Source organism: Hyperolius riggenbachi, chromosome 9, assembly GCF_040937935.1.
Source record: "Hyperolius riggenbachi isolate aHypRig1 chromosome 9, aHypRig1.pri, whole genome shotgun sequence".
Lineage (NCBI taxonomy): Eukaryota > Metazoa > Chordata > Amphibia > Anura > Hyperoliidae > Hyperolius > Hyperolius riggenbachi.
Window position 1 is genome coordinate 24,181,352 of NC_090654.1, and position 23,533 is coordinate 24,204,884.

The 23,533-nt window shown below is 43.0% G+C and overlaps 1 protein-coding gene across 1 annotated transcript in view; it reads left to right on the plus strand.

Annotated features, from left to right (window-relative positions):
• The first annotated feature begins 18,268 nt into the window (after positions 1-18,268).
• LOC137532039 (Fc receptor-like protein 5) overlaps positions 18,269-23,533 on the plus strand; it is a 136,767-nt gene continuing 131,502 nt past the window's right edge. Inside the window, exon 1 of the mRNA XM_068252140.1 lies at positions 18,269-18,312. Within this exon, the coding sequence (XP_068108241.1) occupies positions 18,282-18,312 (31 nt within the window). The 5' untranslated portion in view covers positions 18,269-18,281. The remainder of the gene's footprint in view (positions 18,313-23,533) is intronic.

A 23,533-nucleotide genomic window follows, 5' to 3' on the forward strand; every position in this document is an offset into this window, starting at 1 on the left:
CTACCAGGGACTCCATTTTGTCCCGAAATTTTAGGACATACTCCACCACGGAGACTTCTGAGGGGTCATCTTTCCCCTCCCAAGTCTCCCGAATCAGTTTTAATGGCCCTCGGACGTCTCGGCCATAGAGGAGCTCAAAAGGTGAAAACCCAGTGGACTCCTGTGGCACTTCTCGGTAGGCGAACAGCAAATGAGGCAAGTGCCTCTCCCAGTCCTTCCCCTGCGATTCTACGAAGGTTGCCAGCATTTGTTTCAACGTTCCATTGAATCGTTCACACAAACCGTTGGTTTGAGGGTGATAGGGACTGGAAGTGGTGTGCTTGATCTGCATTCGCTCACAGAGGGCTTCCATTAGCTCTGACATGAAGCAGGAGCCCTGATCGGAGATCATTTCGGCGGGAAACCCCACTCGCGAGAAGACCCCGATTAAGGCATCTGCTACGGTGGCAGACCTAAGAGAAGACAGTGCTACCGCCTCAGGATAACGGGTGGCGTAGTCCACAACCGTTAGAATGTAGCGCTTGCCAGAGGTGCTAGGAATGGGTAGAGGCCCAATTATATCCACTGCCACCCTCTGGAAGGGCTCAGTGATGACAGGCAGTGGCTGCAAAGGAACTTTGCGGGTGCCCCCGGCCTTCTTAACCCTCTGGCAAGTGGAACATGATCGGCAGTATTTGGCTATGTCCTTCCCCATCGCGGGCCAGAAAAAATGGTTCTGCACACGGGTTTGGGTCTTTTTGGTACCCAAATGTCCTGCTAAGGGAATGTCGTGAGCTATGCGGAGTACCTGCGCACGAAATTCCCTAGGGACTATCAGCTGGCGGGTGTTCCCACCCGCATCACCTGGGATAGGCTGCACCGGTTCCCAGTACAGTCTATCGTTTTCCCAGTATACTTTGTACGGAGTGCTCTCATCTGGAGGCTGGCCGGCTCGGGCCCTAAGCGGTTCCAGACTGGGATCACTCCTCAGGGCCTGCACGAAGGCAGTGCCACAGGTCTCCTCCAGCTGACCGGTGATGTAAGAAGTCAGCTGCGGAGAGTTACCCTCACTGCTGGGGTCAGAGGTTATTGGAGGGACAGTTGGGACTGCCTCTCCCGCATCACCTGAGCCCAGGTTACTGGCGACACTGGGAGTATCTGCCAGCTGAGTTGTACCATCAGCATCACAAACATTAGGATTGTATGACACGATTTCCTTTTCTTGATTGTCATCCGCCTGAAGGTCAGAGCAGCCAGAGGGGGTCCCTGCTGTCGGCTCTGAGTTCAGGTGGCTGGCCATAGCACGTGTAATGGCCAGAACAGAGACAGAATCAGGCATAGCACAATTATTGACATTGACACATGCATCTGGGTCATCAGTGATAGGTACAGGCATAGTAAAAAGACATTCAGTCGCTTGTACATTTAAGTCTGATACCTCGCGCCTAGATGCGGTCGGTATGGTAGAAATAGCAGGTAAAGGGTTCCCCTCACCCTGTTTTCCTAAAGGTTGGTACAGTACCTGGTTGTCAGGGAGTCCGGCTTGGGTCACCTGCGGGTCCGCAGGGTATTCATAGTGGCAAACAAGTGTGCCCAAATCAGTGCCAAGCACTGTGGCCACGGGAAGATCATCTAGAACCCCAACCACTCGCTTTTGACACCCCACACCCCAATCGATGGTGACTTGGGCTTGGACCACGTTGGTTCGAGTACCTCCGATGCCTGTCAGGGTGAGGTACTTCCCTGGGAGAATATCCTCTTCCGAAACAAGATGTGAGCGGACAAGAGTGACATCTGCGCCGGTGTCTCGAAGTCCGACGACAGTCTGGCCGTTCACCGTGACCGGCTGGTGGTTCTGGGAGATGCGGTGTACCTCGGATCCTCCAACCAGCAGTGCAGTAGACGAAGCAGGTGCGGATGGGTTGGCCCCTCTAGGCCTTGATGTCGCTGCGGGGCTAGCCGCCTGGCTAGGTTGCTGGGCTGGCTTGCCTGCGTAGCAAGTTTGCTTGGTGTGGCCAGGCCGTTGACAGCGCTCGCACCAGGGCTTGGCCCACTCCCGGTTCGCAGGGCCAGCGGGCCTGCTTTCTCTCCAGTTCTGGGACATAGCTCTGTCCTTGTCAGGGGCTGGAGGTTTGCGGCTGTCAGGTACCAGGGTTTTGCGAGAGTCTGGTACCGCAGGCCTGCGAGTGTCCGGTACCCGGGTCGCGACATACATGTCGGCCAGCTCAACGGCTTCTTTTGCGGACTTAGGCTTTCGCTCCAACACAAACTGTCTCACGTCTGTAGCGCAGAAAGCAAGGAACTGGTCGTGGAGCATCAAATCCACAATAGCATCATAAGTCTTCTCTTCCAGAACTCGGAGCCATTGATGCAGCGTGGTGCTTAAACGGCTATACACGTCTGCGTGAGAGTCTGCGGATCCTTTCTGGATCAGGCGGAATTTTTTCCGGTAGACCTCTGGCGTGAGCTGGAACTTAGCGAGAATGGCCTTCTTGATAGCCTGGTAGTCGCTGTCCTGGTCTGTGGGTAGCTCCGCAAAAGCATCCAAGGCTTTACCAGTGAGCTGAGGTGTCAAGTGGAGTGCCCACTGAGCCTCAGGGATGCGGAACTGGCGGCATGCTCTTTCAAACGAGCGTAGATACAAGTCAATGTCCCCATTTTTCTCCATAACAGGAAACTTGGCCCTAGGGATTGCAGGTAGAGGAGTGCCTCCTGCAGCAGGAGTGTTAGGAGGAGCAGGTCTCGCCTGGGCAAGTTCTAGTGCATGCCTGTGCTGCCGCTCCTCTTGCTCACGTTGGAACCGACGCTGTCGCTCCTCGTTCTCCACCTGGAACTGGCGCTCCTCTCTCAGGAACTGCCGCTGTCGTTCTGCTTCCTGGAGCTGTGCTCTTTGTAACTCCCAGTATGCAGGTACATCTGCTCCGCTCAGTCCTGGTAACAACTGCTGGCTCATATGGCCCAAGGCAGTAAAGTTCAGTCCAGAGCTGCTTGTTCCTGGCTGTAGGTTAGCCGAAGCTGGGAGCATGGCGTGATCCTCCTGGGTATCCACATCACTCGGAGCTGAAGTAGCAACATCAGCACTCACAGAGCTCATGGTGCTGGGCGACTGTGTACGAGGGGGTGGCGAGGCTTCCTGTAGGGAATCGGAAACTTCCATCGCCTGGCCGTTCCTCTCCGTCAAGGCTTGGAGCAGCTGTGTACGGTTGCGGTTCCAAGCGGTGATGCCGCGCGACTCGCACAGTGTTCGCAAGTCAGAGACAGGCCAATTCTGGTAATCCAGAACTGAATCAGACATTCAGAAGAGAAGAGTATAAGAAAGAGTAGGATACAGCAAAGAAAAAGTTAAGAAATGTAGACCAATCTATTCGCTATCAATGTGTACCGTTTTGTGCCCAGAACTTCGGTTCTGCAAGACAGGATACTTAGCGACCACTGTCTTATTATTCTGGTTGCAAAGACTGAGTTTGTCAGATCTTTGCGCTCTGATTTCCCAAAAGCTGGCTATGCCTGGTTTTGGGGTGTGCTATCACCACCACTGCCAACCAATGTGACAATCCAGCCCCCGCGATCCCGTCGAGATCTGCTCCCGTTAGCGTACGCAGGAAGTACGGGCGCAGACGGACAACGAGACCGGTTGCTGGATCGTCAGAGGTAAGAAGAAAAGGCGACAGAGCGTGCCAATCCCGTCTAATCTGCTCCCGTTAGCATACGCAGGAAGTACGGTGAACAGATTGACAATAAAGATTGGTCGCGCAGCTGCCGACAATATGTAATGGGACAAACATCCACCAATCCCGTATTACTAGGCCACTGTTGCCATGCAGGTCTCATGCACTAGAGACTGCTGGAGGCAAATTCACTGTGTGCGTAGTAAACGGTTAAGGTTGGTTGGAGGTGCCCATACATGTACAATTTTGATTGTATATACAATCTGTAAACTAAAAATATCGATTTCGCGCTGGAAATCGGGTAAATACACTGCCACCACTGTCGGGTTGTATGGAGCCGACAGTCTCCAACGCTATCATAATACGGTAGCCAGCCCAATCGCGTTCAACACGCTCAAGTCACCGTTCGGGGAATAGTCACTTCCGACGGCTTAAAGACTGTGAGCAATGTGACGTTAAAGAAAGGTTACTGGGTCCCTATATGATGCAATCTCGAATTGTATTTACAATCGAGAAACGAAAGTTATCGATTTCGCACAGGAAATCTGGTACTAGCTAATCCTAGAAGGAAGAAGCGGTTATTTACAACCTAGCTAGCAAATCAACAATCATAAGCAAATCATAAAACAATGCGGTAGTATGACTGACTCTTCAGAGGGCAGATTCGTTATAGCAGCAATCAGATGACCAGAACAGGCACAAGACTGAACGATAAAATCGTTAGTTTATTTCTAAACTACATACACACAGCTTATTTTAGAATAGATTGATTGGACAGAGAGAAGAGAGGAAGAGAAACAGAATGAACAGAATGTCTGATTATATACAGTTCAAATACCGTTATTGGTAGTCCATGCGGCAATCGCAAGTCTTTGGCGAAAGTCCCAAAATGGCGGTTGCCATGTGGCCAACAGGCCTTTGTTAGGAAGTTCCAAGAGGGAGGGTTTGCCCGTGTCCTTCCGGGCTGCCAGGATGTTACTAGGCATCAGATTGAAGGTAAAGGACACTGAACTTTTGTGTCATGTCAGTTTTGTTCCTCCCTGTAAGTGGGGGGAGTTATGACACGTACAAGTCCAGCCTTGTGCAATTTGAATAAGGCAGTGCCCCCTTAGGCAGGGAGAAGTTTGGGCCAATTCATATTTTGCCCGCTCTCGGCATGCCCGTGGGTAATATCAGGAAACCGAATAAATATTCATAGTCAGCACAAGTAGTTGAATCCGTTAATACCAAACACGAGGAGTCTGGATCGCTAATAGCACCGTCCCTCACTTTCACCTTACTGGCACTGGTTCTGAAAGCTCTAGAGGGCTGAAAATCTCTCAGGACCAGTGTCATGTGGAATCTAATAAATTCCGTGAATTTGAGGGGACTGCGATCTTGGGAACACCAGAAATATTACCAAATTGTGTCTATTTATTAAATACAGTTTCTACAGTTCTGTGGAATCCTTGGGTGCCGCCAGATGGCGTGATAAGGATCATTCCTGTCTCCTTTCAACTCAGGCCACAAGGCAGCTATCTTGGACTCATGCTGGGTCGGGGCCGATCAGGCTGGAGAAAGCTACCATTTATGAGCTTCTGTCAACTGATATCTACCCTTCACCTGATGGATGAGGTCATAAACACCTCAGGGGGTCCCCTGTGCTGGCCGAATCTTCCAACAGGAGGCTAATTAACTGGCCATGAAAAGATTTCTCCAGCCCTTTGGTGAAGGGAAAAAAAAAGTGTATTTAAACCAAAAACTGTCAGTTTGGTGGGTTTGCGCAGAACTAGCGTTGGTAGCTCCATGACGCATTCGATATGTCATCGACGGCGTCACAGGTCCACACTGACATTCTCCTGCGTAACTGTTGATGCAGGGCCCTCAGGATGCACAACCTCTGTACGGTCAGGAGTCTCAGTCTCTGGTTCCCCTTGCCTTGAGTCAGATGGGTCAGCGTCTACCTCAGCAGACACATCCAGCTCCTGCAGTTGCTGGGTATCCCATTGAAACAATTCCGTTACCAGGTCCCCTTGTTTCTTGCGGCCGACATCAATGCCTCTCTCTTGGCAAAGATTTTGCAGGTCCGCCAGGCACATTTTCTTGTAGTTCCCGGACATTTCCACGCCAAATAAAATAAAACTTTTGGGGAGGGGTACTGGCTACACAGTCTCTCTGTATATATAAAAAAAATATTGCCTTCCAGCTACACCAACGAATTAGTTCGTTTCTCGATAGCGCTAGCGCTATCGCAGATACTTTCAGCACAACACAGGTCCCAACCGCTGCCTAACACTGTCACTGGAGCCCTTGTGGCTGACCGCACTTAGCCTTCTAAACGGTGCCAGCGCACAGATCGTGCGAACTCTGGTCGCAGTCAATGCGCAGGAACCGTTAAGAATTAGCCGCAGACAACTCAGAAGGGAGCCTGTGAGACACGGGTGATTACCACTTCACCCTCTGGTTCAGAGTAAACTGCCACCACCGCGGTTATCATGGGACCCACTAACTGACTGACTAATCCTGCGAATAAAACGGTTAAACACACGATATTCTGTCTAGCCAACAACAAACAAACAGTAGCGTATCTTCAGAGACCCGGAATCATTTCTGTGTGTGCTGATAAGCAGGGTAGCGGAAAGTGAATGACTTGGAGAAAGTCGTTTATTCACGCAATATAAATAATTAATATATACAGACAATTATTAAAAATCACAATTATTAAGACAGTAATAGCCAGTATGAAAAATAAAAGAAGGGAGAAAAATACTTAGTTCCTGGAAAGATGTCCTTATTGTGGGAAGAATCATAAAGTTCTTGGTTCCAAAGTCCAGAGTTCAGAGTTCAGACCAGGTGGATGCCAGCATATCCTCAAGCTGGCATCTGATGAGTGCAAGATGGTTCAGTGTGGAGGACACTGAGTTTGGGTCCTCAGCCATTCTTATGCCCCTGCTTCAGTAGGAGGGAGTGAGGGCGGGGAGCCATACACCCCCTTCAAAGATGAGATGAGCCCTCCCCTTGTACTGGGGCTAGAAATCATGTCTACCCATATATGGGCTCTATCTCACAGAACCGTACAGGTCAGGGCAGATTTATTAACATTTTCAGGTCTGTCTCGATTTACCCAGCGCCCTGATACCAGACATGAGGGGTGGGACCCCTGTGGTATCATCAGGGCCTTTTCAAACTGCCTAACTGGCAGTCCTTACCTCAGAATGTTCTGAAACTTCCTCAGAACCAGCACCGGGGCTCATGCTACACTCCCCCCACGTTTGGTGAAGCTGCCATCTCAGGAACCCCAGAAATATGACAGATCTGGGAAGTTATGGATTTGCTATGAGACTCAGGTTATTCCCAGGCAAAGGCTCTTTGAAGTTTGGAGCAGCCAGCGAGGTGTCGCCTCCCCTGCTGGGAATGAGCCAGTGGGTCTGGCTTTTAGCCCAACTAGACTGCTCCTGCCATGGTGCTTGTCACCTTATACCTGATGGATGGGCCATCAGCACAGCTTGAAGCCAGGGACTCTCTGGGGCAGATTAGGCTCAGGCTCATTAGCATATCAAAAGAGCCATCCAGCCTTTTAGGATGGTGCTCTCTTTGCTAAGAAAAGGACTTCAGCTGTCCCTACACACTCAACCCAGATTGTACCGATTTGAAGCGCAATCGATGCAGGGAATCGAGTGCGATTGCTTTTTCTTCACGGGCGGTTCCAGGACGCGCCTGCGGCCCCGCAACCGTCCGTGACACAGCCCTTCTTCACTGTTAATGGAATGGTTCTCAAACTTAGCATAGCTGGTCACTGAGTGACTGGGATTAATGTTCAGAAAAGTGGGTGGAACCTAAAAATGCCAATCAAAAATCACATGGCGCTTTTCAAGGAGAATATTACAATTGCTGCCATTCTTGCACTGTTAATGGCACAAGCCTCACACCTGGTACAGTTGGTCATTGGGTCACTGGGGATCAAATTCAGAAAAAGGGGACAGAGCCACAAACAGTGAATCAGATTTGTTTCATTTCATGAGAAAATACAAATTATTGATGCCAAGGACCCCAAAGTTCACAAACTTGGGCATTGAGTAGTGCCTTTGTGTCCAGGTTACAAAAAGTGGTCGGAGCCAAAAACAAATTTCACTGGGAAAGTGTAAACTGCAGCCCGAAGTGGGTGGAGTCTATAATAGCCAATCAAAATTCACCTGTTGATTTTCAAGTGGAATATTTAAATTGCTGCCATTTTTCCACTGTTACTAGCAGATGCCTCAAACCTGCTGCAGTTGGTCATTGGGTGACTGGGGTTCAAATGCTGGAGAGGGGCGGAGCCACAAACAGCCTATCTGATTTGTTTAATTTCTATGGGAATATACAAATTATTGATGCCAAGGACCCCAAAGCTCACAAACTTGGTCATTGAGTGTTTGTGCATTAGGGTTAGAAAGTGGGTCGAGCTAACACCAGCCAAATACATACACGGGCAATGCCGGGTCATCAATGGGTGGAGACAAATACAAATTTCACTGGGAAAATGTAAACTGCAGCCATTCTTACACTGTTAATGGCAGGGTTTTTAAACTTTGTACAGTTGGTCACTGGGTGACTGGGATTAATATTCAGAAAAGTGGGTGGAGCCTACTAATGTGAATCAAACTTCACCTATTGCTTTTCAAGGGGAATATTTAATTGCTACCATTCTTGCACTGTTAATGGCACAGGCCTCAAACCTGGTACAGTTGGTTATTGGGTGACAGGGGTTCAAATTCAGAAAAGGGTGTGGAGCCACAAACAGCCAATCAGATTTTTTCATTTCAATGCAAATTATTGATGCCAAAGACCGCAAAGCTCACAAACTTGGTCATTGAGTGTTTGTGTGTTAGGGTTAGAAAAAGTATGCAGAGCCAACACCAGCCAAATACATACCCGGGCAACGCCGGGCAATCAGCTAGTAGCCAATAGATATGATATCCTAGCGTATTACAATTTACAGCTATTAATGAAACTACCACGACTGACACGCGATGAACATAAGCAGGGAACACTGGCTAGGATCAGGAGCAAAACAGCGAACAAGGCTAGGTAATACAAAATCTCTATACTAGAGTACGTATATATGTCCCCGTAGGAAATATATAACATAGCTCCACAGGAATACTGAACTAAGACAAGGAATATATTTTACAATATCAAGGGACCCAGTAACAGCCTAGACAGAGCTGAAACTATGACGGGCGGAGCACGCTTGCAGGAAGCAAACCTTTATACTGAGGTCATCCAATGAGAGCAGAGATGCAAATCTCCACACAACTGAATGGTAGTCACTCAATCCTGTGCTGGCTTGAATACCATTTGCTAGTTGAAAGACCATCATAACAAATGCATGCAGTGCTATGCAAGAACATGCATGCAGGAAATACAGGGCTTATTGGCTGCAGCTCAGCTGTAGTAAACCATAAGTGGAATAATGACAGTATTCTGAGCTGTCCAGAAATGCAGAGCTGACAAAGTGACTCACTGCAAATGCACAATCGAATGGAGACTGACCAGCCGGAACTGTCCATCTACGGCTCCACCTGCAATGGACAGAACACGTCACAGGAGGAATCCTAACAGATTTTGACTTTCTGCAATAAAAGAGATATTTGAAAACCAAAGCGTTGCAATCTATAGATCTAATAAACACACCTGTTCAGACAAGCCTATATTTTGCTGTAGGTAGCAGTGGAGGCTCACTGCCTCATCTGCTAACTCCTGCGTCCCCTTCCCTAATGTATCTAACCCACTACCCTCTACATTGTTAGCAGTGATGAGCAAAAATGCTGATATTCTTTTTTGCATTATTTTTCGTAAAAATTTTAAATTTGCCATATTGACATAATACAATGTATTTTTGCAAAAAAAAAGTTTTGAAATCAAAAATGCCATTTTTCATGTGAAAATGGCTTTGGTGAAAATTCAAGAGCAACACTCATTGTAAACTGGTTACTGCTGTAATTTATCATATGAACATGCACCACTATTCGTGATGTCTAAAACCACACATCAACTATGTAATTAGGTATTATAAACACAAGTTAAATAATAGTACTCAATGCCAAGCCGCTGCAGCTAAAGCTAATACAATTTTGGGATGCATTAAAAGAGAAATAAAAACTCGAGATGCTAGCATAATATTGCCCCTGTTTAACTCTCTAGTAAGGCCACATCTGGAATATGGAATTCAGTTCTGGGCATCACATTACAGGAAAGATATTGCAGTTTTAGAGCAGGTGCAGAGATGAGCAACAAAATTGATGGAAGGTCTCACTTACTAAGAAAGGTTAGATAAACTGGGTTTATTTAGTCTAGAGAAACGATGCCTTAGAGGGGATCTAATTAACATGTATAAATACATCAGAGGGCAATATAAAAGCTTGGCGTATTAGCTTTTTGTCCCGAGGCCTTCTCAAAAAAAAGATTAGAGGACATGATCTGCGCATGAAGGAAAAACATTTTAGTCATTTATTTAGGAAAGGGTTCTTTGCAGTAAGAGTGATTAAGATGTGAAATGCATTGCCACAGGAAGTAGTTATTGCAAACTCTATACCTGCATTTAAAGGGGGCTTAGATGCTTTCCTTGCTTTGAAGGACATCCATGGCTATTATTACTAGGTAATGCCCAGTGGTGTTGATCCAGGGATTTTATCTGATCACCATCCGGAGTCGGGAAGGAATTGTTTCCCTTTTGGGGCTAATTGGACCATGCCTTTTAAGGTATTTTCGCCTTCCTCTGGATCAACAGGGATATGTGAGGGAGCAGGCTGGTGGTGTACTTTGTTCTCTGGTTGAACTCGATTAACGTATGTCTTTTTTCCAACCCAAATAACTATGTGACTATGTGATTTGTAACTGTATTGCTGGATCTCCTGATTGTACACAGTATTGAATCTCTTATGTATCTATGCTACTCACTATTTACTTTGTACTATGTATTGTACAGCACTATGAAAGATGTTGCCCCGATACAAATAAAAAATAATACTATAAAATAATATTACTGTACGTACCCATGTGGCACAGTTAGCGCATGCTGAGAGCCTGTGCTGCAGAGAACTAGCAGTATAATTTCAATCATTTTTGGGGGCTGCTATCAGTAGGATAATACACTTCCACATACACTTCCTTTTGTATCTGTAAATAAGGTTATCACTCATCCTTGTTTTTTTTCTTCTTGTCTGTTCAAGTGTTTTTGAGAAAATTGCTTACAGCAGGAAAGCCATACAGGAAAGCAGTTAAATGTTGTGTCCATTCAGCACTTTATTAGTACATTGCTGTATCAGTTACAATCTACGGGTCACGCTTTTCTTCTATTCCTGTGTTCTTTTTTCGATATTAAAAAAGTATTTCTTAGTTTACAAAAATATATCAGCTTAGATGTCATTATAGGCAATTAGTATAGTATATAGCTATTAGTCTTCAATCAATTTTAAAGTAAATATAGTGTGTCTTATTATATCTGTTTATTAGATTTTGTACTGTTTTAGTCAATTAAATTAGAGCTATTACAAATGTTTGTAATTTATCAATGTACTAATATTTTAAAATTTTTCCCTATCGACTAATCAACACGTTATAGAGGGTTTGTAGTACAGACTGCACTTAAAGCGGTATAAAACTCTGACATTATGTTCAATAAAAACATGTGTTCCTACTTTTTATATCCCATACAGTTATCATATTTGCTTTTGTGCATAAGTATTATTATTAATTTAGAAATTACAAGTTCCCAAAGTACAATGTTTTTTGCTCTGTGAGCTGCCATTGCATTTTATTCTTAACTGGTTTATTCATATTGTAATGTATGCAGAAATGCTTTCTGAGTATTTGTCTGTGTTCTGGAGTGTCTGCACAGTCAGAGAAGTGTTTACATTCCTCACTTGATACGATTAAGTAAACACAAGATAACATTAACTCCAGTTCGGATGCGTCCAACTTTCCGTGCAGGGAGCTTGGTAGTCCCGTGTTTAACTAGTTGAATTCTGTTCTAGCAAAACAAAATGGTGGTAGTATATAATATGCTCTAAATAATCTTTTAGAGCAAAGAAGAAATGCTGGGTTTCATGCCACTTTAAAGTGAATCCAAGGTGAAAACTTAACTGATGAGATAAACAATTATATTTATCCTCCTACTCCTAAACATGACTTTTTAAGTATCCTAGGGTTTTCTTTTATATTTAAACATTTACAAAGTAGGTTGATTTTTTTTAAGGTGCATAGTCAGTGGCAGCCTATTAAAGCGGACCCAAACCAAACATTTTTTTTATTCAAAATATTTAGTTGCACACCTCTGACACATACAAATATAAATAAACACTCCTTCAAGCCTATGAGCATTTCAGTGCCTGCTTTTCACCCTCCTCTTTGCATAACTAGGGTTATACAGGTGGCAGCCAATAGCAATTCCTCCTTTGCTGGACACCATCTACTCCACCAGTCTGCCGGATTCTGTCCCGGCAATATGAAAGGAAGGGAGGGGTTCCTCCAATAAATGTAAAATATTTTATATTTGTCATCATGCAGCTGAAAAAAGGCTGCTATTTATTATTATAATTTAGAAAATAGATTTTATTTCTGAAATCTTGTATTTTTAGTTTGGGTCCACTTTAAATGTCCCAGAGTTAGAAAAAGGTCAATAGTCCATGTATTTTATCTCTCCCTGCCCTCAGAAGTTGTATTCTGCCAGGAAAACATGTATGGCTGTAATTTGCTTATCAGTGATGTTTACTATATTCCCGACAAGCTACTGACAAGACAGAAGCTGTCACTTCCACGCCTAGAAATGAACCCTTTCACACAGCCAACTAAAACAAGTAAAACAGCCTGGTTATTAATATGTTTTGCACTGTACATACATGTTTATTATCTCATCATGCCACATATCCCCTCGGGTACACTTTTTTTTGTATAGTGTTTGTGGGTTTTTAATTATATTTTTTTATTTATTATTTTGCCTTGAAAATTTTAAATAAAAAAAATTAAAATGTAACAAAGAAGCATTTAAAATTTTTGGTAATGATTTGTTAGCAACAAAGAGCATTGATCCAAAGCCACAGTAAAGTATGATGTCTATGATGTTACTAAAGTGAAATCTCCAGACTTGGGCAATTAACTTTCTCTCATGAGTTTTCTTCTATGAGATATGTTTTTATTTTCTCTTTAAAATACATTTATAGCATTTTGCAATTGAAAAAGTACCAAGAAGGTAGTTAAAAAGTACTAGAAAACTGATTTTGTTTATTTATTTTTTTTTTTGCTTACTGGCATTTTTCTTGCCTTCTATTGACAATGCGTGAAAATTACACTTAGGAAAAAACTCAGGAAGAACAGTTAATTGCATATGGGCCCTTGTCAAGAAAGTGCCCTTTAAGCCAGCAGCAAGCAAGCAAATACTCAAAATAATTTTGATAGTAGTTTTTTACTTACTTTTTGGTACTTTTTCAATTGCAGAATTCAGAAAAGTTATTTTAAAGAGAAGATGAAAAGTGATCTCCTAAAAGGGGTATTGAAAAAGGACCCAGGGCCCAAACGCAGTTAACCTTTTCTCCTAAATTATCTCCTAATAAAAATAACTTTTCACCATTTTACAGGACCAGATTTACCATAAGGCAATGTAGGCACATGCCTACAGGCGCCTATGATGGAGAGACGGCTCACTCCCCTCCCCTATTGCTTCCCTCCCTTCTTCTCTATGCAGAGTCCTGATGAGAGTGTAAATGAGAGGTTATACACCCGGGTCTCTGCATTCCACTGACCGGATCTCCCTTCAGTCGGGGGCACCTCTGGCTACCTAATACTTGGGGCAACCTTTAGCTACTTAATGATGAAGATAGCTCTGGCTACCCAACGCTAAGGGGCACCTGTAGCTACCTATGACGGGCAAGGAAAGTAAGGTAGGAGCGACAGCTGGGCAGCCAGCACACCTGTGGTGCAGTTCAGAGGTGCTTTGTAGGTTCATGGAGGCGAAGGCTATGACGCCAGGACATCTGTGCCTATAAGCTCCTGTGACGTAAATCCGGGCCTGCCATTCCATTTTATAGTCAAAAAAGTACCAAAAAGTAGGTAAAAAGTATTAAGAAAATTATTTTGAGTATTTTCTTGCTTGCTGGTGGCCTAAAAGGCATTTTATTGGCAAGGTGTGAAAATATCATCCAGGTGAAAACTCAGGAGAAAAAGTAAATTGCATATATAAGCCCAGGGCCCATATGCAGTTTGTGTTTTCTCCTAGGTGATATTTTTAAACTTGTACATAAAATGCCTTTTAGGCCACCAGCAAGCAAAAAAAAAATCAATATTTTTGAAAGTACTCTTTTACCTAATTTTTGATACCTTTTCAATTGCTGAGTGCTGGAAAGTTAATTTAATAGAAAAGAAAAAATGATCTCCTAGGAGAAAAATCAGGAGAAAAAGTTCATTGCATACGGGCCCTGGGGCCATATGCAATTCACTTTTTCCCCTGACTTTTCTCCCAGGAGATAATGTTTCATCTTTGATTTAAAATAACTTTTCAGCACTTTTCAACTAAAAAAGTACCAAAAAGTAGGTGAAAGAGTACTATCAAAATTATTTTGAGTATTTACTTGCTTTTCGATGGCTTAAAAAGGCATTTTATTGACAAGTTTAAAAATATATTCTAGGAGAAAACTCAGGTGAAAGAGTGAATTGCATATGGCCCCTGGTCTCTAATTTGTATCACTTATCTTTACTGAACAGAAAGAAACCTATTACAACAGGAAGTGTCCTACTGGAAAGAAACATTTAAAGAGAATCTGTACTGTAAAATTCTTACAATAAAAAACATACCATTCTATTCCTTATGCTCTCCTGGGCCCCTCTGTGCTGTTTCTGCCACTCCCTGCTGCAATCCTGGCTTGTAATTGCCAGTTTTATCTAGTGTTTACAAACAGAAAACATGGCTTCTAACCAGAGTGTGATAGCCTGAGAACAGCTCACTGTGTGACTCATGCAGAGCGTGGAGAGGGTGTGAATAGCTTCTGCCAATGACAAGCAGTGCTGCACATTCCAGCCTCAGCCCGACAGAGCCGACAGAGGAGAGAAGATAAGATTATTACAGAGACAGTGCAACTAGAAAAGGCTGCAGTAAGACAGATCACATTAGAACAGCTATAGGAACTTATAGGATAGAAGAAATAAGGCTCAAAATTTTGTTACAGAGTCTCTTTAAAATATAAAAAGCAGTGTAACTAGGAGAGAACCTAGTACCTCCTAGGGATGGCCCTGCTTAGGAGAACTCATGGAGAAGCATGTGATCAGTTTGATCAGCTGAGAGATTTGTAAGGTTCTGATTTGCTGGTCCTGATCATGTGTTAAACCAGTCATCACAGCAAATCAGGGCCTTACAGATCTATCAGCTGATCAAACTGATCACATGCTTCTCCATGAGTTATCCTAATCAGGACCATCCCTAGTACCTCCTTGTACTTACAAAACTTGCAATTCAAAGAAGATGAGGGCACTCTAAACAATGTGGATTTTGAAAATTATTTATTTTTGTATGTAGTATTTGCCAGATTAAAATAATTTAACCGCTACAGGACTGACGCAGTTGAAAGTTACGTCCTGCATGTGGCAGTGCGGATCTGATCTGACAGGACGTAACTTTCAAAACCCGTTGCCGTGCGGTTGCGCCGCTCCTGCCGATCGCGCTACTTTCACCCCACCTCAGATCACTCGCTCTGCCATCTATATGACGGCAGAGCTCTGTGTGCCGGTCAGGAGCCGTTTTCATTGGCTCCTGGCCGTTTCATTACTGTAAGCCAATCCCACTGGCTTACATTGATTGACAGGGTCAGGAGCCAATGAAAGCAGCTCCTGACCGGCACACAGCGCCCTGCCGTCATAGCGACGGCAGAGAGAGGTGCCTGCGGCGATGAGCGAGCGGGGTAATCGACGAGAATGGCGGGACTGCGCAAAAATTTGTTGGTAAGCACTGTTTTTTGTTTGTACCAGCAGTCTCTGGTCCTTAAGGGGACAGAGCCTGCTGGTCCGGAAATAGTTAAAAAATAAGGGAACTGAAAGTGAGGGGTGTATGGAGGATGACATTTATTTCCTTTTAACCAATGCAATAGTCTGGCTGTCCTGATGACCATCTTCCTCTGATACATTTAGCCATAGACCCTGAACAAGCATGCAGATCAGATGTTTCTGATTGAATCCTGCCAGGAATATATTGGCGCGTTATAAAATAATAATAACAACAACTTTTTACATGACTTTGAGGGCCCTTGCCTAATTGCAGAAACTGTGTACTGCCAGCATAATTGTGGGATGTTTTGTTTTTAGATACAGCAAAAACTTATCTCAGCAAGCAAATTACAGAAAGCTTCCTATTTCGGATAAGATAAGGACGCTATGACCAGAAGGTAATTGAATCCCCATTTTTCTTTGAATAGTTTACACAGTGATGTAAGCCTGTTGTCTAGGTGATGTGGGAGAGACAGTAAGCCGTAGCAGTAGGAAAGGAAAATTAACAGTGATCTAGGTTGAAAAAATAAAGAAACAGGCAGAAGTGATGTCACTTTAAGCATCAGAAAGAAACATTAAAGATGGAAACCAGCAGAAATATTATTATTTTTTTCATGTCACATTTCTCCTAAATCGGACAGTGAATACTACAAATAACACGATAGCTAAGCTACATAAGTCATTTACGGTATTATTATTTTTTCAGTTAATATGGAGTTTCATGTCACTTTAAGGTAGGGTTTGCACTTATATGAATCTTCAAAAGCAACGTCTTCTTTTTTCGTGTGTGTTTGATTTGTGCTTCAATACAATGGTAACACAGAAAGGGCCAGTGCACACCAAAAACCGCTAGCGGATCCGCAAACGCTAGAGGTTTTGAAGCGGTTTTCCTGAGCGATTTTAGGCATGTTTAAACCGATTTTCTAAACATGCCTAGAGTTTTTTTGGAGCATTTTGGTGTAGCGTTTTTTTAGATTTAATTACAGTAGAGTTGTAACTGAACAGCTTCTGTAACAAAAAGGCTAAGAAAACCACTCTGATCTGGCGTTTTTCAGAGCGGTTTTCCACTTTCCTATACTTAACAATGAGGCAGAAACGCCTCAGAAATCTAAACAATGCTGCAGCCCCTGAGTTTGCGTGTCGGGAAAAATAAAAATACCATACTTGGTATTCATGCAAAATTCCCATTGTGATTTTTCACATACAAATGCATTTAAACTTTTCAAATCCGCACACAAAAGTTTGTACAAAAAAAATTAAAAATCACAGAATCGTGACCGAGAAAAATTGAATGCTTTTTTTTTTAGCAGTGATAAATGTAAACCATCCCTGAGGCCGGTTTCAGACTATGGAGTGGCACTGCCTTGCCAAAAACAGGCCATTGGAGATTACTGCATTAATACACGGCAATCCCCTTCTGGCCGAAAACCAAAAAGGAAGTGATGCTGGCTTGCTCTCACTTCCTGTTTCGGAAATACGGAAGTGCATGAAAGTGTATTGTAAAAAATATGTTTCCGCATGTACGCCACTCCACCGCCATCACTTTTAACATCAATGCGTCGCTACAGACTTACATGACTTCCAGTCCGCCACAGATCGCCGCAGCTCGATGAATAACTGCGCGGTAACAAAAGTCTATCTGAGCATCAGGGATGCAGCAAAAATGTCAATTCCATTGCTTCGCACCAGACCGCGGCATTGTGGAAGTCCCCATAGACTTGCATTGCCCTGTGCCGCAGTATGAAAGGGCCCTAAAGGTTTCTAGTTAGTTCAAAATCCTCATTTAACCACTTCACCCCAAATCGGTTTTTACCCTAACGGACAAGAGCGATTTTCACCTTTCAGTGCTCATCCCTTTCATTTGCCAATAGCTTAATCACTACTTATCACAATGAAATAATCTATATCTTGTTTTTTTCACCACCAATTAGGCTTTTTGTGGATGATATTTGTTTTCGGTAAGTACTTTATTTTCTATGCATTTTAAAGGGAAAAACAAGGAAAAAAATACACTATTTCTTCAATTTCATCTCCTATAGTTTTAATATAAACACTCCTACTGTGCATAAAACCCACACATTTTATCTGCCTATTTTTTCTGGTTATTACAAGATTTTAATTATGTCCCTAATACAAAGTATGGTGACAATATAGTATTTGGAATTAAAGGTATATTTTTTCTTTGGTGTTTTTCTTTCACTATTTTCACGTGCACGCACATGCACGAGCACGTGGGAGCGCGCACGTGCACGCGCACAGCAGCAGCAGCACTGTTTGACTTATAAAACCTCCTGGAGCCGCTAAGAGGCTCTAGCAGGACGTTTTTATAAGTCTGCTTGTCATGAAGTGGTTACATTTCAAATTTTAAAAAGTTGATGAGCACATGACTATTCTGCACTGTAACAAGGGTAGCAGTAAAGCAATACTAAAACATATATTTAAGATTGAATCTATTATATATTGTAATGCGATATGCTTCTGGAAACTGTTTATCATCATGTGAACTTTCTGTACCCACGTGACCTCTCTGCACCTTCCCAATAAACTCAACAACATTTTTCCTGCAAAACAGGAAGTCAAAATCCATTTTATCTTTTGCCCTCAGAAGCAGAAACCTGTCATTCTGTGTGGCCTTCCATAAGGGAAATGCCTGTCTTTCTGCTGGTGATCCTAGCTTGTAAGTAGTGTATTCATAATGTATGCTTTAGGCGTTAACGGTGCTTTACTATACCTCTGGTATTTATTTTATTGTCGTCATTTTCTTTTCTTTTTTTCTACTATGGAATACGTTAGTTTGTTGCGTACATTTGTCTTATGTTGTCATGGCAAGTTTTGAATTTGGCAAACAGTACTTAAAATGTGCTCAAATTTTTCAAGACAGTTTTTTTTTTTTTTTAATGTCATCTTACATTTCTTTATTATACATATATCTGGACTAGGTAATATTTGTACAGTACACTGCATAGTAGGCGATCATATGAGTTGTTCAATGTTATATGTAAAAATCTGTCCAATCTGTTGAAAAGAATGTGTGTTTCTGAGACAGGACAATGCTATCTATGAATGCTGGTGATGAACTCAGCGTACATTCTGATAATCACCAGCATTCATAGATAGCATTGTCCTGTCTTAGAAACACACATTCTTTTCTTGGCTCATTTTACTCTGGAAAAAACATACTTCTTATTTGTCTCTGTTTGCACATATTTTACATTTTTTCCAATTTTTTCGCCATAGTGCCCCTTTAAAGGGAATCTGAAGTGAAAATAAACTTATGATATAATGAATTGTATGTGCAGTACAGCTAAGAAATACAACATTAGTAGTAAAGATTTGAACCTAGTATTGTTTTCAGTACAGGAAGAGTTAAAGGGGCACTACAGCAAAAAACTGTAAAATATAAAATATGTGCAAACATATACAAATAAGAAGTACATTTTTTCCAGAGTAAAATGAGCCATAAATTACGTTTCTCCTATGTTGCTGTCACTTACAGTAGGCAGTAGAAATCTGACAGAAGTGACAGGTTTTAGACTAGTCCATCTCTTCATAGGGGATTCTCAGCAAGGCTTTTATTCTTTATAAAGATAGTCCCTAAAAAGGATCTAAACAATGATGCTGGTCAGCTTCCCTGCTCTCTACACAGTTTTTTGGCAGTTGGACAAAGCAACTGCCGTTCACTAAGTGCTTTTGAAAATAAATATATCCCTGAGAATCCCCTATAAAGAGATGGACTAGTCCAAAGCCTGTCACTTCTGTCAGATTTCTACAACCTACTGTAAGTGACAGCAACATAGGAGAAAAGTAATTTATGGCTCATTTTACTCTGGAAAAAATTTACTTCTTATTTGTCTATGTTTGCACATATATTACATTTTACAGTTTTTCGCTGTAGTGCCCCTTTAAGAAACTTTACTTGTTATCTATGCAAAAGAGCTTCTCTGAGCTCTCCGACCAAACTTGGTCTGCTACAGTGCTATTTTCTGAAGTACTTATACATCAAAGAAACAGTGAAAGATAACTTCAGATAAGATTTTACTGCAGGGAAGTTCAAAGCTCTGCTCTGTTTCATAGTTTAAAATGAGTGAAGTTTTTAAATTGCAAATATTAGAGAATGCAATGTTATATATATATATATAAAGGCTATATAACTGTAACTGAAAATAAAAATATGATACTCTTTTCTTATCTAGTTATGTTTTATTTCTTAGCTGTACTACACATACAATTCAATGTCACTTTAAATGTCACGTTGAATATTTCAATGTACCAGAGTTATTATGCTTTCACCTGTACATTATATACCATTACCTCACTGTTAAAGTGAATGGGAACCGCATTTAAAAACAAATGAAGCAAATACTTACCTAAGGAGAGGGAAGGCTCTGGGTCATATAGAGCCTTCCGTCTCCTCTCTCGATGCTCTCTATCCTGTGCTGGCTCCCCCCCCCCCGTTTCAATCCCGCACCGAAAGGGTGTTTGGAAGTCTTCGAGAGCCGTGTCCTCCCGAAGACGTGCGGCTCCATACTGCACAGGCGTAAGAGTGCAAGAGAGCGTGCTTGCGCAGGAGCAGAACAGGGCCGCCCTTCTTCAGGAGCACTCGGCCTCCCTGAAGACTTCTGAAGCCTCCTACGGCTGGGTAAAGCAGTATTTGACTAATTTAGTCAAATACTGCTACCGGGCGAGCCAGCACTGGAACAAGGGGACCAGGAGAGGAGCCGGAAGGCTCTATAGGACCCAGAGCCTTCCCTCTCCTTGGGTAAGTATCTGTCTCATTTTTTTAAATGCGGTTCCCATTCACTTTAACCTATTTTGGTTCCTGGACGTAGTTTCTACGTCCAGGAACCATGCGCGCTACCGCGCGCTCCCGCGGCCGATCGTGAGCGTGCACGCGCACTCCCGGCCGCGGATTCGGTAGCCAAGGAATCAATGTATCGGGCTATGGAGCCCGATCACTGATTCCTCTCCCCCGCTGAAAAAGCGACAGCTTCTCTCGGAAGCTGTGCTTTTTCTGGCCGTCTCCTTCCCGATGCGTCACTCTAATCGCGTGCTACGCTTAGAGTGACGTCATGTAAACAAACTCATGGCCATCTTGTGGCCAAAAAGTAATACTACACCTGAAAAAAAAAAAAAAAAGAATTAACACACATTTACATTATAAATCTATTGTTTACCTCCCACCCTCCCAAAAGTACCCAAATAAAATGTTTAGTATAAAAAAAAACAACCATTACAATAAAAAAAAAAACATGTAAATATTTACCTAAGGGTCTAACCTTTTTAAATATCAATGTAAAGATGAAATATTTCTATATTTTTTTATTTTAAACTTGTAAATAGTGATAGATGCAAAATGGAAAAAATGCACCTTTATTTTCAAATAAAATATTGTCGCCATACATTGTGATAGGGACATAATTTTAACGGTGTAATAACCGGGACATATGGACAAATACAATACGCGAGTTTTAATTATGGAGGCATGTATTATTTTAAAACTATAATAGCTGAAAACTGAGAAATAATGAATTTTTCCATTTTTTTCTTATTCTTCCTGTTAAAATGCATTTACAGTAAAGTGGCTCTTAGCAAAATGTACCCCCCAAAGAAAGCCTAATTGGTGGCGGAAAAAACAAGATATAGATCAGTGCATTGTGATAAGTAGTGATAAAGTTATAGGCTAATGAATGGGAGGTGAACATTTCTCACGTGAAAACGACGGAACCTGAATGGGTTAACTATCCTCATGTGTAATGCTGCTAATATCCATAATGTAAACCCGACTGGAGATGCTGTTGCTATTTTCCCTCTGAGGTTTCTATATTCCAGGCTGTAGTGATGTCATATAGCTGTAATGCATTATAGGCTTGTACCCTATTAACTTTTCTCCTGAGTTATTTTCAAACCTTGCCAGTAAAATGCCTTCTAAGCCATTAACAAGCAAGAAAATATTCTGTAATAGATAAAACTGCTGAGTGTTGAAAAAATTATTTTAAACAGAAGAAAAAAAAAAATCTCCTAGGAGAAAACTTGGGAGAAAAAGTGAATTGAATATGAGCTCAGCTTATGAGATTTATTTCTTACTTGTAACAAATATGCATTCCTGGAAGGCAGGGCCGGATTTAGGCCAAGGCCGCCTAGGCCATGGCCTAGGGCACCACAGGAGGAAGGGCACCAAAGCAGCAGGCTAAACTGGCGCAGTATTTGCAAGCTTGAAAATCCTGCAATGCAGGGCGATCAGGCGAGCGCCTGACCTCGGTACTCTGCTACTAGCCGCCTGTGCAGCAGCCACCTTGCTCTCTGTGCACGTTTGCATTGTGGTGGGCGGCTATGGACTTGGGCAGCATTGGATACGGAAAGAGGAAGCTTCTGCACTGGAGATGAGCTGAGAAATGAGTGACTCTGATGGCTGCTGCAGTGTGAAGGTGAGCTGGCTACCTATACTGAAGGGGGGGGGGGAGGAATTAAGAGAGTCATCTGGCTACCTATACTGGAGGGAAAGGGGGGAGGAGTCATCTGGCTACCTATACTGGAGGGAAAGGGGGGAGGAGTCATCTGGCTGCCTATACTAGTAGTGGCTGGATAGTGTACTGGTTAAGGGCTCTGCCTTTGACATGGGAGACCAGGGTTCGAATCTTGACTAGGTCAAGTACCTATTCAGTAAGGAGTTCAAGGCAAGACTCCCTAACACTGCAGGGTGGCCTCTTGAGCGCGTCCCAGTGGCTGCAGCTCTTGAGCGCTTTGAGTCCGACAGGAGAAAAGCGCTATATAAATGTTCAGATTATTATTATTATTATTATAATACTAGAGGGAAGGAGGGAGGAGTCAACTCACTACCTATACTGAAGGGGGGCGGTTGGTGACAGTGGCCAAGGGCGGATAAAGAGTACAAATCCGGCCCTGCTGGAGGGACACTTGAAGTGAGAGGGATATGGAGGCTGTCATATTTTTTTTCCTTTTTGGGCAAGTTCACACAGTGGTCAGTTGTGTTTCAGAATAATTCTGCAAGTCAACTCACTGCCCATACATTTCTATGGGCCTTTTCACAAGTACTGTGTTGTAACTGATTGCGTTATTCCAACTTGCTGCATGGGGGCTTTGAATGAATCACTAAAAAACTGTATTTATTTTAATACATTATAGTGTATAGGAGAGTATTTTTACTTTTTTGTATTTTTACAAGATGTTGCCACACTGTTTTCCTGTGTACTGTTCACAGTACACAGGAAGTGTTGTGTACAGCATGTGTATTTTAGTTTCACTTTGCGAATGAACATCGGCATCTCACTGATGCCGGCTTTCATTCATTGCAGGCACTTTGATTGGGTTTGGGAACACTTGTTCCCATTCGCTAATCACAGGTCGGTGGGATGGCGGCCGAGGCGAACGGGAGCGCGCCTGTAAATAAACAGGTATGCATATCTATGCCCCTGGTTGTTAAGTGAAGTTTTGAAGGGCATAGATCTGCGTACCAGTGGTTGGAAGTCTGGGTCCAATCTCCATTGCAGTTCACACTCATGACGCATGCATTATGCAACTGACCACTGTGAACCAAGCGTTAGTTGCATTGCGGAATGATTCTGCATGTCAACTCACTACTCATACAATTCTATAGGCCTGTTCACTCTACTGCATTGTAGTGAATGGTGTTATTCGTTATTTACTGAAGTAGATGTAAGCCTCTGGACAGTTCAGAGGTCTCTCATGTCCTCCCTGACCCACTGCTGCTGGCCGGTGGCCGCGACCCTCTTCCTTGTAGCACTCATGCTCTTCTTCATGTATAAGGGTGGCCATACTGTGCATGCACAAGTATGGCCACATAGCATGAAGCCACTTACATTTTTTTCCCCTCAAACTCCACGTACATTTTTGTACTAAACTAAATCGAACATGCTTCA